Here is a 16316-nt window from a genome sequence, read left to right on the forward strand (position 1 = left end):
AGGATTTATTGGTGGCCAACTCCTCCTACTCCATTGATGAATTTCTCAGTAGAATCAAGTGATTTTTCTGCACCATTTCAGTGCAGTAATGTGTTCATTGTAAATAAGTATTGTATTAGTTCTACTATATGTTTATTACCTTATAAATAAAAAAAACTTTTTTTAAAATTTTAAATTCAGTGCATTAATGCGAACTTAGTAAATGTGTGTTTGTAAAATTATTCTTTCATATAGTGTCCATGTAAAAATAATAATAATAATAAAAAAGACAATAATTCCACTTGGGACTTGTGGAAGATACATTAGCGTATTTGTTTCAGTTGTAAATATTTGTCATGTATTATTGTTGATCCTCACTATGGATCAATTGGAATGAAAGTAAATCTAATCTCTAATCTGCAAGGTGACTTGGGATGTGCTTCTGGGAAGGGCCTTGCACCTGTTTCTTCGATAGCAATGTGTGGGATAAGACAAGTAGTGGTGTAGGAACAGAAAAGGGTGCTTCACATAAATTGAATGGCTGATAGAACACCATTTTTAGGGGAAGATATTCCACATTCCAAGACACAATGAGAAGCTCAAGTGTGTGTGTGTGTGTGTGGGGGGGGGGGGGGGGAAGAGGGAGGGAGGGAGGGAGAGAGAGAGAGAGAGAGAGAGAGAGAGAGAGAGAGAGAGAGATTCTAGTAAAAATGTACACTCAAGTTATTGAAACATTGTACTGTGCATGTGTCACCTGTGATACATAGGAGTTCTGTCTTGTATTAAACTAGTATTTACTTCTGTGAATCTACCCCCTTTTGTATGATTTACTGCCATTGATACTGCATTACATATCTTTTTTTGGTTGCTTTGGGTAATATTCTTGCTTTCTTATATGACTTTAAGGCATCGATTGAAGTTTTGGTGAAATTCGCCACGGGAAAGGATGTTGGAAAGAAACGTGCAAAGAAGAAAGCTACACCAACATTTCTGAAACGCCCAATTATCTGCATATGCAATGATGTTTATGTACCAGCATTACGTCCACTCCGGCAATTAGCATTTGTTATACACTTCCCTCCAACTGCCTCTGCACGGTTTGTACTAAGAAATTTATAATTCTGTTTAAGTTTGACATTTTGTTGTGTTTTTTTTTTATATTTTCCTTCCTTTCTTTGAAGGAGTCTTCCAATTTAAATCCTGTAAGGATTCAAATATCTCAGTTTTGAAAGCCAAGAGCCGAAAATTTTTGAAAAATTATTAAATTTTCTGAATTGATGAACATCCTGTAATTTTGCATGTCTGCATTTAGATGGTCATAAAATGCTGACCACTAAACTAGATGGGATTCATAATGTGCATTTCTGCTTTCATTTGTTTTTTACTGTTGTCTGACCAGAAATTTGTTTTATACAGCTTTCCTCGTGTCTGTCAAGTCTCCAAAATTGTGCATGTGACCTATACGTAGGGTGTAGCAGAAACAATGACATACACTCCTGGAAATTGAAATAAGAACACCGTGAATTCATTGTCCCAGGAAGGGGAAACTTTATTGACACATTCCTGGGGTCGGATACATCACATGATCACACTGACAGAACCACAGGCACATAGACACAGGCAACAGAACATGCACAATGTCGGCACTAGTACAGTGTATATCCACCTTTCGCAGCAATGCAGGCTGCTATTCTCCCATGGAGACGATCGTAGAGATGCTGGATGTAGTCCTGTGGAACGGCTTGCCATGCCATTTCCACCTGGCGCCTCAGTTGGACCAGCGTTCGTGCTGGATGTGCAGACCGCGTGAGACGACGCTTCATCCAGTCCCAAACATGCTCAGTGGGGGACAGATCCGGAGATCTTGCTGGCCAGGGTAGTTGACTTACACCTTCTAGAGCACGTTGGGTGGCACGGGATACATGAGGACGTGCATTGTCCTGTTGAAACAGCAAGTTCCCTTGCTGGTCTAGGAATGGTAGAACGATGGGTTCGATGACGGTTTGGATGTACCGTGCACTATTCAGTGTCCCCTCGAAGATCACCAGTGGTGTACGGCCAGTGTAGGAGATCGCTCCCCACACCATGATGCCGGGTGTTGGCCCTGTGTGCCTCGGTCGTATGCAGTCCTGATTGTGGCGCTCACCTGCACGGTGCCAAACACGCATACGACCATCATTGGCACCAAGGCAGAAGCGACTCTCATCGCTGAAGACGACACGTCTCCATTCGTCCCTCCATTCACGCCTGTCGCGACACCACTGGAGGCGGGCTGCACGATGTTGGGGCGTGAGCGGAAGACGGCCTAACGGTGTGCGGGACCGTAGCCCAGCTTCATGGAGATGGTTGCGAATGGTCCTCACCGATACCCCAGGAGCAACAGTGTCCCTAATTTGCTGGGAAGTGGCGGTGCGGTCCCCTACGGCACTGCGTAGGATCCTACGGTCTTGGCGTGCATCCGTGTGTCGCTGCGGTCCGGTCCCAGGTCGACGGGCACGTGCACCTTCCGCCGACCACTGGCGACAACATCGATGTACTGTGGAGACCTCACGCCCCACGTGTTGAGCAATTCGGCGGTACGTCCACCCGGCCTCCCGCGTGCCCACTATACGCCCTCGCTCAAAGTCCGTCAACTGCACATACGGTTCATGTCCACGCTGTCGCGGCATGCTACCATTGTTAAAGACTGCGATGGAGCTCCGTATGCCACGGCAAACTGGCTGACACTGACGGCGGCGGTGCACAAATGCTGCGCAGCTAGCGCCATTCGACGGCCAACACCGCGGTTCCTGGTGTGTCCGCTGTGCCGTGTGTTTGATCATTGCTTGTACAGCCCTCTCGCAGTGTCCGGAGCAAGTATGGTGGGTCTGACACACCGGTGTCAATGTGTTCTTTTTTCCATTTCCAGGAGTGTATTTATCAAGCACAGGCCTTTTGTGGTACACTATCTTCTATAGAGTTTACATAGTGAAATTAAAAGCATTACTAAACAGTATGAGTCACTGGTCACATGAACGTAATGTATTCAGTGTTGGAATGTTTTTCAGATGTGGTGGTAGTGTCATTTGAGTGCAGCATTTGTTTCAGTAACATTTTGACATTGGTTGTATTCAGAAACTTATGACCCAGTAGTAGATTATGAGATGGGTTCAGTGGTTCAGAGCAACAGCACCTGCAGTGGATAAGTTGCCATCTAGCATACCACAAATGGTTGGTATCCTGAACAACATTGCAATAGTGACAGTTACTTTTCTGTCCAGTGCAATTAGTTCATCAACATTTGCAAGTCCTTAACATTTTGGACAGAAATGTGCAATGGATGTTGCATCTGAATATTCACTCCCATCCCTAAAAACTCCAGGTGGAACTACAGTTATTACCCATAGATCAGCAAGAATGTCACAAGCTCTGTACAGAGCTACTAGATATGGTCGACACTCACTCCTTTTCTTAACAGTTTTATACCATCTGACAAGGCCCATTTTCCGTAGTTGACAGTGTGAACAAACAAAACTGTAGGTGCTGGGTGCCTACCAGTTCTCATCAAATCCATGAAAAACTACTTCAGGTGCAAAGGTTACTGTGTGGTGTGGCATGTCTGCATAAGGTGTTATTTGTTCATACTTTTTTTGACAATGATGCAGGTGTCACTGTCATAGTGACATCAGATAGACATGTTGTTATGTTGCAACAGTCTGTAATGTAGGAAGTCCATCATAAGAATAACTATATGCAGTCACAGTGGTTCCAGCAGGATGGTGAAACTACTCACACAACCAGAATGCCCATGACAGCCGTGTAAAAGATGTTTCTAGAGCATATTGATTCCCACTTTGGAGATGTCAGTTGGCCACCCCATTCGGAAGATTTTGGCTTGTGCCTTTTTTCTGTGGGGATTTCTGAAATCCAAAGTGTATGCTAACAGGTCAATAACTACTAAGGACTCGAAAAACAACATTCCTGTCACAATCAAGGCAATAACAAGTTACATACTTGACTAGGTTATGGAGAGTATGCGTTTTCATGCCAAAAATTGTATCACCATCGGTGGTGGACACACAAAGGACATAATTTGTAAAAAGTGATATCTCTGATAAAATAGTATAAAGTGTTCTCTTGAATGGACAATGTCCATTAATAATATATAGCTGTGTATCTTCAGGGTCAGAAAAAATGTTTAAAATGTGAGTGCGTCAGTGTTTCTGCTGCACCCTGTATAAACATACCCCTTCTTTTAGTCAAATTGTGTCATAAAGCTATTTTCTTCCAATTCAATTCTGTACCTCTTCATTACGTATCCAGTCTACTTACCTAATCATTATCATTCGTCTGTAATGCCATATTTCAAGAGCTTTTTACAACTTATTGTAATTGTTTATGTTAGTAGTTTTTAAAACTGTGCCTTGCTTTGTTTGTGTCCTGTGTGAGGAGGACATTCTTGCCTCATATTCATAAAAGTCTGATGAATTTGTTTAGTGTAATATTATGTAAAAAAAAAAATGCTGCACTGAGTATTTTCATAGGGTTACTATTGAGGAGTAAAAGTAAGAGTTGTAGCTTCGCTCTTTCTGTAAACAATACAGGTTAAACAAGTGCCAGCCAGAGCGGCCGTGCGGTTCTAGGCGCTACAGTCTGGAACCGAGCGACCGCTCTGGTCGCAGGTTCGAATCCTGTCTCGGGCATGGATGTGTGTGATGTCCTTAGGTTAGTTAGGTTTAATTAGTTCTAAGTTCTAGGCGACTGATGACCTCAGACATTAAGTCGCATAGTGCTCAGAGCCATTTGTTAAACAAGTATCAGTTAAAATTGTTACTTTTTTCACATTGAAGCAATCATTCTTCTTACTGAAACAAAAGAATTACCTGCAGAAGTATGATATTGCAACATCTTCGGAAATGTGGTTCTTGATATTCTGAGTTCTTTCATTAAGACTTGTAGTACATTCTCACTACTATCTTCAGATTCTTTCAAAATACGAGGGCGGTTCAGAAAGTAACCTCCGATAGGTCACAGTGCGGGTTGTGGGGGGAGTAGCGACGCCATCTGTGCGTTCACGCACTCAACAGGTCAGTCAGCATCAAGCCGTGGTCGAGTGAACGTCGTACCTGCGCTAGTTTAGTTTTTGTGGCAGTTTGAAATGTGTGCTGCAATAGAAAACCCCGCCAAATATGAAGTGCGTGCTGTCGTAAGGTTTTTTACAGCCAAAGGATATTCTGCAGCAGCTATTCATCGTGAGCTTTGTGCCATGTACGGACCAAGAGTTATGAGTGAAGGAGTTGATCGTGAATGGGTACGTTTATTTAAAAGTGGGCGAGAAAACGTTCATGATGAAGAGAGGAGTGGTAGACCATCATTGGTGACTGACGAACTCATTCAGACAGTTGATGCAAAAGATCGTGAAAATCGACGTTTCTCAATGTTGGAGTTGTCTACTGGTTTTCCACAGATTTCTAAGACTCTCTTGTACGAGATAGTGACAGCAAGATTGGGTTACCGTAAGTTCTGTGCACGATGGGTGCCCAAAATTCTTACCGACCACCACAAAACTCAAAGAATGGCCTCTGCATTAGACTTTCTGTCACGTTGTGAGGACGAAGGAGAACCATTGTTAAACAGAATCGTGACCGGTGACGAAACCTGGAATAAGTACGTGAACCCTGAGACAAAAGAACAATCAAAGATGTGGGCACATTCAAATTCGCCTACCAAACCAAGAAAAGCCTCGCAAGATTTTTCTGCCAGAAAACTGATGGCAACGGTGTTTTGGGATGCCAAAGGGGTGTTGTTGGTTGAATTCATGGAACGTGGTACGACCATTAATCAAGACGTGTGCTGTGAAACAATAAAAAAGTTACGACGGGCTATACAGAACAAACGCCGTGGTATGCTGACTTCCGGTATCGTTTTTTTGCACGATAACGCCCGTCCTCACTCTGCTCGCAGAACAACGGCCCTTCTTGAGTCCTTCAAGTGGGACGTTATCAACCATCCACCTTACAGCCCAGACCTGGTGCCAAGTGATTATCACCTCTTCATGCATTTGAAGAAATGGCTCGGGTCACAGCGGTTTGATGACGACGAAGAGCTCAAAGATGCGGTCACAGGCTGGCTCCAGGCACAAGCGAGTGATTTTTATGCAGAAGGAATTTCAAAGCTTGTGAAGAGATACGATAAGTGCCTCAATCGCTATGGAGACTATGTAGAAAAATAGTGCAAAAATGTAGTTGTAAGATGTATATATTAAAATATTTTTATTTAACTTGGTGTATTTTTTTAAATCAACCGGAGGTTACTTTCTGAACGGCCCTCGTATTTAGAAAGATACATAAGAAGTAATGGCAGAGATTGAAGGAGAGGAGGAAAAAGAAATACAAGTAGAGATTAACACTACTGATGGAATCACTGTGGAAAGAGAATATCTTGCAATACTTCCAACCATTTTATACTAATACTGTATCTAGATTTATTCTACAAATCTAAGAACGCGGATTGATATCATAATTTTACTTCACAAAATCACTGGTATTGTAGCTTTGGACTAAGATACACATAAAATTGTATTTACTGCTTGGTTACTCCAAAAATGCTTTGTATCCTACTAGTTAGTTCACTGATTCAAAACTATCATCCATCCATTCATTCATATCTTGCACTATCTTGTTGCATAAGGACCATATTTAAAGAAAACCTCCAGGAATGTAGAAAAAGTCAAGGCCTACATTAAAGAAAGAAGAGCAGCTGGCAGCTTGAATTAATTGTGTTGATTCATTCTATCCATCTTTATTTATTCTCCGTCATTTCTCTTTCCACAGTGATTCCATCAGTATTGTTAATCTCTAATTGTATTTCTTTTTCCTTCTCTCCTTCAATCTCTGCCATTACTCCTTATGTATCTTTGTGAGTCATTCTTATTTTTGCTTCTTTCCCTTCACCTTTTTCTTATTTCTCATTGCTTTCTTTGTTGGATTAGCACCAGTGAGGAAAAGAAGCACATACATGAAAATAACATATATAATAGCTTTTTTGATAGTATAGTAGTTTCAAAGTTTTGTTTGTATTGTCATCCTTGTCACTGTTAATTCACAGAATTTATGCAAAGTTTACAGGCAAGTTTTTAAGTATGCATGTTTTAAAGTACAGTTTCAAGAACAGAGGTGAAAAATGTTTAATGACATGTGAGTTTTTGCTATTATATTGTGAATAGTAAAACTGCAATTATCGTTTCGTGCAGTTGTGAACTTATTTGAGCCAAAACAAATAATTGTAAATATAAAATAAATTGAGGTATTTTGATGTAGAATTTGCTAAAGACTTGGATATAAATATGACACAATGATCCAAAATTAAATTTAGTTTTTTAATGAATACTTTGTTACTTTTTTGACAGACTAGCTCAAAGATTGCTAGAAATCTGCCGGAAGCAACGAATCAAAACAAATATGGGAGCATTAACTGCTCTTGCTGAGAAAACTAGGAATGATGTAAGGGCTTGTCTGTCTTTCCTGCACTTTTTTAAGATGGAAAATAAAGAAATCAGACTTTCAGATGTGCAGAAATCTAATGTTGGCCTCAAGGATATGCAGAAAGGTTTATTTACCGTGTGGCAAGAAATATTTCAGATCCAGCGACCAAAAAGGTAAGCATTTAATACATTACATGCAGAGTTTCATATTACGTTTTTAATGTGTACTGCAGCTTTTAATAATCATACTTGTTGGTTTTAACAGAAAGTTTGTTGAGACTAATAAAGATGATTACAAACTGGAACCAATGCCTGAACTTACTTCACCAGAAATGAAATTTGGAGGAACCTCAAAAGCATCAAGGTAACCTTAAACTCTAAGTTCTATTGTTGTCATCTGTTTCATCCATGTGTTTGCTTCTGCATATTGATGTTTGACATGTGCTTTCAAGGGTATTGAAACTGAAGAAAGGATACATCAGTGTTGTTCTTTGCTTAATTAGGTATAATTATTGTAAGTAACCATTTATATATTTGAAGATATTATCATCATCTTAGTAAAACTTCAGAAAAAAGTAGTGAGTCTTGGAGATAAAGTGATTGACTAACATTCTTCTATTTTCATATTTTTTGATATGATCACATGAGGATTTCACAATGCCGGTACAGTTTCAACCTGCCAGTGTCATATAAAGACTGTCAGTAGTTAAAAAGGGATAGAAAGGACAATTATCTGGATAATTAATTGGCAAATTTAAAAGATTCTATAATGATTCTTTGTGTCCTCGATCTACCTATTGACAGGCCGAAGATGACCACTGGGTGATCAAAACCAGTAACGGCATTGTGAAATTCTCATGTGATTGTGTCGAAAAATATAAAAATAAAAGTTGGTAAAATGTATATAATGTCTTTAATGCAAAACCCTATGTGCAGAAGTACCATTGTTGCCATTATCAGACAAAAGTTGTATGCAGATACATGACAAAAAATCAAATTAGGGCCTCGTAAACAAATCTTTTGGCAAGTAAGAAACTTGTTGAAATGTGATTACTCAACCATCAGTTTACTCTGTTGATATCATGATGTGAACTCATCAGTGAACTTTGTCAAGAAAGCCTACACTTACAAAAAGCACTTCATTACTTAAATAATTTCTGTTATATGTAATACAAAGCGAACAAAATGGTGTTGTATGGTATAATACTGTAGAGAATATACATGTAAATCATTCGAGGTAGTGTGATTAATAGGATTACAAAGACAGTTGTTATTCTCTCCATTTGGTGAAGGTATTGCCAGTTTAGAATCTTTATCACCTTTTACTTATCTCCTTTATTGAGGCTTCTGAATTGCATCTTAGGTTCGTCAGCTGTTATGAGTGCTCAGCTGTTTTTTTTCTCATTGGGTATTGGGAAAACTAACAACAGTCTATGTGGTGTAGGACTTTTCAGTACCCTAACTAAGTAATTGTGAGCTAACAGTCTGAGCTAATCCCCATTTATCTTCACAGTTTCTGTAAAGAAAGTTCATATTGTATTTTTGACAATGGCTGCTATGTCACACAGTGATAACTTGTACTTCACAATGCTTAATCTTACACAGATTTTCTTAATAAGTATTTTCTTAGTCACCACAAACAACTGAATATTAACGGGATTCTGGTATGTTAAATATAATGACACAGCTAGTACTACTATTTGTGGTCCTATTTGTCACTATATTTTCAGAATCATAAGAAACTAATACAGTTGTGTCTTGCTACACTTGTAACAAGAAGGAAAGTAAAAGTGAAATTGATGATATGGCTCTTTTTTGCCCTTTGTCCCAATCTCATTTACACTGTAGTAGTAGTACACCACTGAATTATACGTTGAAATACAAATAATTTGTTTTCATGTAGTAAATAATTTTGGAGCATTTGCTGTTGGTAAACTGCACAGTAGCAAAAGGCTGTCAATACATGTAATCTTGTGCTTTGCGTGTTATCTGTTATGTCTTCCTTTGCACACACAGTGGTTCTTTAGTGGATACAGGAGCGAGGAACTGACACTGTTCATTAATAGAGAATTCAGATATTAATTTACTCTACATCTAATATCAAATAGTAAAAACAATAAATAACTTTGTTGCTGTAACAACAGTGCCTTTTGAATGGTCGGCTCCATGTGGTTCCCAAGTCGTGCAGCGACCGTAAACCATAAAATTACCAAATATGCAGCAACCAGTCACAAAATCATGTTTTATTTATTCACTTTTGCAAATCGATTTCAACTGATTAACAGCCATCATCTGTGCTTTCAACCAATATGTGCCCTGAGTACTACTCAACTAATCAGTTGAAATCGATTTGCAAAAGTGAATAAATAAAACATGATTTTGCGACTGGTTGCTGCATATTTGGTAATTTTGACAGTGCCTTTATCAACAGTAGATCTGAATGTAGAAATATATGGTATACTGTCAATCTTCAACACAATGTCTGTTGTGAAGGTGTTGAAACCTGGCCACTATGAGAGTCTGTAAACTTTATTCAGCTGGCAAACGCACAAAATGGGATCAGTGCATGAATGTTTGAACTTAAGTACACCCATCGCTGAAACTTCAAGAGGGGATGTTTGCACCTCATTAGTGGCAGCATAATCGTTCATGGCAACACCCTGTGCTGCAGTGGCGGATGTAAGAAACATGGTTGTGTAACTGGCAGCTTGCATATTTTGAAAGTACAACTGCCTGGATTGCGGATGATGCCGCTGTATCAGCCAAATTGAAAAGAAAAAAAAGTAGACTGATGAGCTAAATATTGATGACCAAATCCATGAAAGTTTGTTGAAAAAGTGACATGTAGAAATCATTCTTAATTTGATGTTAGGTTTAAATTAGTAATGGCTATTGCATCAGCATACCTAAAGCCTACATGAACATTTATCGAAATGTTTTGTTCTACTGTATCTAAATATCAATATAGAATAGAATTTGATCATTCTCTATGTAAATGACATTGTTGAATAATGCCCCTATTTCTCCATTTTTTTCATGTTTGGCCTACATAAAATTTATTACCATTTTCATTTCTATAGGATGAGGAGTATTTTGCAGACTGTGCAGAGCCATGGTGATTATGAGAGACTTGCACAAGGTGTATTTGAAAATTACCTTAATATGAATTTAAAAGAAGGATATGCTCAATTGAAACAGGTAAGCAATTATCTTTCATGGAAAAAAATTCAAAGTGTCAATTTTTTCAATGTTATAAAAATTGTCTACAATTAACATTAAGGTTGAACACTAGCAACAGGTAGCATACTGTTGGTAACAAGCTCTGCATCTCATCAGCATTGACTTCAGTGTTTATTTCACTGTCTGCATTAATTACATCCACACTGCAGTTGTTTGTCAAAACTGGCTCTTCGGCAGGTACTTTTCTCATGCATACTGTTGTCAAGTGTGTGTAGTCTTCAATCTTCGGCTGTAAATTCATTTTCTTTGCATCTCCTTCCTATGTTTATTTTACCAGACATACCACGTCCCTCTCTTTATACCTCTAGTTGAAGCTTATTTCTTTTAATGTGTTACTAGGTCATAGTTGAATTGAGTTATTTGCATATTGTAGTCTTAGCGTCCTGTTTTTTGTGTTAACTGTAATGCTTTCTTGATCTTTTAAGGAAGAGATCTTTAATATTGAATCCCACTTTATTTTATTTTTTTATTTTGTTAATACTCTTGTGACACTAGTTTTGCATTTAAGTAGTACAACTCCTTTTACTGATACATCTTGGAGTGCTATAAATTGGAAATAGCTTTCATTTACATGAGCTCTTTCTTTGTTAAGCAGACATAATATATTAATTACCAGTTATTCCAATGTATGTGAAAGATTTTCTTTTGCTCTTAGAACTTAAATTATGGCTGAGTAACACCTTTATTTTTTCAGATTACTGATAGCTTGGAGTGGTTCTGCACATTAGATGTTTTCAGTCACCACATCCATGCCACACAGAATTATGTTTTGATGAGCTATCTTCCATATGCATTTGCATTTTGGCATTTCACATTTGCATTGTCTTCATGGCCAAAGATTACGTATCCCAATGCAGGGTATGAGGTAAGAAAAAATCTTTATACGTTATAGACGTTAATGTAATTGCATAGTTTTTAATAAGAGTAATTTGGCATCTTCAGAGTTTGACGACAAAAGTTTATAATTTGGTAAGTGTGTAAAACTGTTTCACATACAATTATGGTATGGGAAGTTCTGGCAGATTGTAATTAATTGAGAAGTAAAGGTAATAACTCATGGAATAGTAGAGACAGTGAGTTGCCACCAACAGCCACTTAAACAGAACTGGAAATGTTGCTAGTTTTCAGATGAATCCTTTTTCAAGCTAGAGTGTAAAAAAAAAAAAAAAAAAAAAAAAACACACACACACACACACACACACACACACACACACACACACACACACACACCTGCTGTACAACTACATTGTGCCAGATGAATACACACTGCCAAGTTTGCAGTTCTGCAGTTTGTGTCGTGGGTGGGATGAGTGGGCAAGGGAAGAAAGGAGGCAGGAACTGGAGGGGGAGGGTGGCTTTGATGGAGGCAGAAGGTATATGGGATAGAAATGAAATACATGACCAGTGGCACTAGTGAATTTGTTTCACATATTTCATATATAATTGTAATCCAATTATGCTTTGCAAGAAACGGTTCCCTGTAAGCTATAAAAATATCGAGTAACGGTATTGGAGACAGAAAGAGCATCTAAATCATGTTGTTACACTACTTTTTTCTGTTCTGAAATAAAAGTTTCAAGTAATTTGCACTGTAGTGATTGCATTCTTGTGAATTAATGCTGCGAGATCACCCACCATGTGAGTCATCTGGACACCTCTCTAACAGCAATGACACTAGCTGTATTCATGTAATGTATGTCCAAATAATGTTGTGATATAGTCAATAACAAAATATGGAGTACAATATTTTGGTGTTACTGTCGGTGGGGGAGATATCAAATGACTGGCCATACACCACCATGAATTTTAAAATAGAATAAAGGTTTGATTAATTTGGAAATCTCTCTTGAACATGTATACTATGTCCTTGAAATCGTTCCTGTAATGGACAAGAAAGACAGTAAGCTGCATTATAATGTTGAGACATGTTCCATTTTTTGAAACATGCAAGATTATTAGCTGCACCGTGTTTGCAAGAAGAATGCTATCATTATAGATACTATCCTTGGCAATGTAAGTCAGAGCCATACTGATGTGATCCTGTATCATCATCAGAACTGCCAAATCTGTGGATCCCGCCCCCCTTCCTCTACTCCCCCCTCCTGTAAAACTATCTTCCCGGAATTTTTTTCTACTCAGATTTAGAAAATTTTATAACTTTATAAGAACTTAAAAAAAAAAAAAAAAAAAAAAGAAGCATTATTGAAAAATATGACTTAAATTAACTATATTTGTGGCAAATATTGCACACAAATTTAATGTATGATTGTGGTAAATAGTTTACAAATTGGGTACAAACTTCTGAAAAGAATTGAAAGTATAGCTTTCATTTTCCTGCCATAAATTATTAATAGTGCAAAACATAAACACCACTCACAGATTAGGTCTTAGGTATGTTCAGATTGGCTGATTGCTGTCTACAAGGCAGTACGAGAAGTGATCTATGGTTAAGGGACATATGATCAGCATGTTGCTAATATTTTCAGCTGTTATTGCTAGTGGGCGAATCCAGATAATGCTACTACTTCTTTATTCAAGCAGCTTCTCATTTGACCACAAGAGGCTCAGTGAAACCCAATCCAGACCTCCATGCCTAAGAAAACTAAGAGTCCTTACACACCGAAGTCTGTGATCCTAACCATTTGGCTACGGAGGCTGTCTATTAACAGCACATAAATTGTTAATTACAATTAAAAAAAAGGGGGTACAATTAAGAGTGGAGAAAATATTTATTTCTTGAAACAGTGTTTTATTATAATTTTGCATTCCATTTCCTTGCTTGACTGAAGCAAACTCTTGGATTATGCTGTTGGAATCACATTTAACAGTTGTGTCATATGTAACTTCTGAAATTTTCCTGGAATATTTCTTCTTCTAATAATTTTAGGTGTGCAGCCAGATCCCGTCAACATTCTGCTATGATATTTTGGCTCAATGACGACCGGCCATCTTCAGGTGAGTAGGCAGCTACTGAAGAGCCCAGATGCATTCATGGTATTTATGCGAAATCTTGCGCATGCAAAACATGCTGGCATCTTTCGGAACATGTATTCAGGTGATGACGTGTGGGGCAGATGACTTGTGTGTGCTGCCCTCAGTGGTGGAAGTGAGAAATGATTTAATCATTGAGTGTCGAATGACCCCATCGATTCTGTTGTGACTGGATAATTTTAATTATAACAATATTGTGAAGACAAGACACAACACAACACAACACAAAGCTGCCAGAGATTGTGGTAATGTGTGTGTGAGAGTTGGTTGTATATTTTCCGTGAAAGCCTCTTTTTTTTTTTTTTTTTTTGTGTGTGTGTGTGTGTGTGTGTGTGTGTGTGTGTGTGTATGTGTGTGTGTGTGTGTCTGTCTGTCTGTTGTATATTTTCCGTGAAAGCCTCTTTGTCTGTAAGCTCAGTTTCTGACAGCCTTTCTGTGTACCTCCATTATATGGTGAGTAGCAACTATCCTCTTCATAATATTGTTACATTCTGTACTGGATTTTCCATTGTTTAATTTTAATTATAGGATTCCAGTTTTTATTGAGTTGAAAGCCATTGTCAAGATTTATAAGATTATCAGAAAGAAGTATTTCCTCCGATTCTTTGATTACTGAATTCCAAAAACTAGAAACTGGAGCTAAAATGTTTGTTCTATTTTATTCCATTGAGTGTTCCATGGAAATAGTCTTGTTCTACTGCTGATTGTAATGGTTGCCAAAGATGAGTGTATCTTTCATGTTCAGTACAATGCTTCTGGACAGTGCATGTAATCTGACGTATATATGCCGCACCACACACACAGGGAATTTTGTAAGTGCCCGCCTTTTCAGCTGTAAGTCATCTTTAACAGAGTCAACCAGGGTCAAGCTCTTCACTGGTGGATGGAAAGTAACCTTGATTTTATTTTTCCTAAGCAAGCTGCGTGCAGCATTCTCAGCATATGGAAGGAACGCAGTTGGTATATAGTCATCATCAATATCCTCAGTGCATTGCTTATTGTTATAGCTGTGCATGGCCTTCCTTATTTGGCATGAAGTGTAGCCATTTTCTTTAAAAACCTTCTCCAAATGTTCTAATTCTGCATGGGGGTTTTCACTATCCGATATTACTTGCACCTGATATATTAAGGTACTGGTGGTTTGTGAGGGGTTATGGCAGCTAAACGCCTGGAGATTTAAGTCTATATAGGTCTCTGCATGGGTTTTCTGTACACAGATTGTCCCAGTGATTCATCATTCTTACAGTGTACTGGCATGTCTAGAAATGGTGAAGTCCTGTCTTTCTCAATCTCCTTCATAAACTTGATGTTCTCATGTAAACAGTTTAAGTGAAAAAGGAATTTCTCCAGTTTTTGTCTGCCACAAAGCCGTACAACAAAAGTATCATCTACATAATGCCAGAAAACCATGGGCTTTAAAACAGCAGAGTGCTTTCTCCTCAAAGTCTTCCGTAAGAAGATCAGCCACCTCAGGGGGCAAAGGACTCCTCATGGCGACGCCTTCTGTTTGTTCAAAGGATTCATTATTAAATAAGAAGTAGTTCAAACAAGGCCATCAGGTCAGCTCTGAATAAGTTACCAATAAGACGTAACAAGTCCATTAAAGGCACTTTGGTAAAAAACGAGACCACTAACTAGTAAATCTGAACAACTAAGCTCAACCGTACTCAAGCAACTGATAAGAGATTGAGAAAGATGAACTTCACCCTTTCTCAGCATGCTAGTATGCCACAAGAATGATGGGTCATTGGGTCATTCTGTGTACAGAAAACGGATGCACACAGATATATATCTCCAGGTGTCCAGCTGTCTTCACCATGCACAAACTGCCGGTGTTCTTAGTACCTTAATGCATCAGGCACACATAATATCGGACAATGAAAACCTCCACGCAGAATTAGAACACTTGGAGAAGGTTTTTAAAGAAAATGGCTGCACTTCACGCCAAATAAGGAAAGCCCTGCACGGTTATAATAGCAAGAAGCAATGCACTGAGGGTATTGATGCTGACAATAAATCAACTGCATTCCTTCCATATGCCAGGAGTGTGTCGTCTAAGACAGGCAGATTGCTTAGGAAAAATAAAATCAAGGTTATTTTCGATTCACCAGTGAAGAGCTTAGCACTGCTTGGATCCATTAAAGGCAACTTACAACTGAAAGAAAGAGGGTATTTACAAAATTCCCTGTGAGTGTGTTGCTGCATATAGAAGCCAGATGACATGAACTGTCCAGGAGCATTGTAGAGAACACAAAACATGCACCCATCCTCAGCATCTGTTAAAATCAGCAGTAGCAGAACACTGTATTTCCATGGAACACTTAATGGAATGCAATAGAACAAAAATTTTAGCTCTGGTCTCCAGTTTTTGGAATTCAGTAGTCAACTGGTGGAAAATATGCCTTGGTAATAATTTTATAAATTGTGACAGGGGCTATCAACTGGATAAAAATTGTAACCCAATAATTAAAATTATCCAGTCACAATGGAATCGAAAGATTCATTTGATACTCAATGATAAGATCATCTCTCACTTCCACCACTGAGGGTAGCACACACAACTCAGCTGGCCTGTGCGTGTCATCACGTGATGCAAGCGCCAAAAGACGCCAGCTTATTTTGCATGTGTATGATTTGGCATAAA

At 38.6% G+C, this 16316-nt stretch overlaps 1 protein-coding gene across 2 annotated transcripts in view; it reads left to right on the forward strand.

The window, feature by feature from the left end:
- The window catches only part of LOC126145121 (chromosome transmission fidelity protein 18 homolog), a 464617-nt gene that overhangs the window by 88436 nt on the left and 359865 nt on the right, over positions 1-16316 (forward strand). For both annotated transcript variants that reach the window (XM_049915535.1, XM_049915534.1), the window contains exons 11-15: positions 886-1076; positions 7367-7615; positions 7707-7805; positions 10522-10639; positions 11376-11546. In XM_049915535.1, the coding sequence (XP_049771492.1) occupies positions 886-1076; positions 7367-7615; positions 7707-7805; positions 10522-10639; positions 11376-11546 (828 nt within the window). The remainder of the gene's footprint in view (positions 1-885; positions 1077-7366; positions 7616-7706; positions 7806-10521; positions 10640-11375; positions 11547-16316) is intronic.

This window comes from Schistocerca cancellata, chromosome 2, assembly GCF_023864275.1.
Source record: "Schistocerca cancellata isolate TAMUIC-IGC-003103 chromosome 2, iqSchCanc2.1, whole genome shotgun sequence".
Taxonomy (NCBI): domain Eukaryota; kingdom Metazoa; phylum Arthropoda; class Insecta; order Orthoptera; family Acrididae; genus Schistocerca; species Schistocerca cancellata.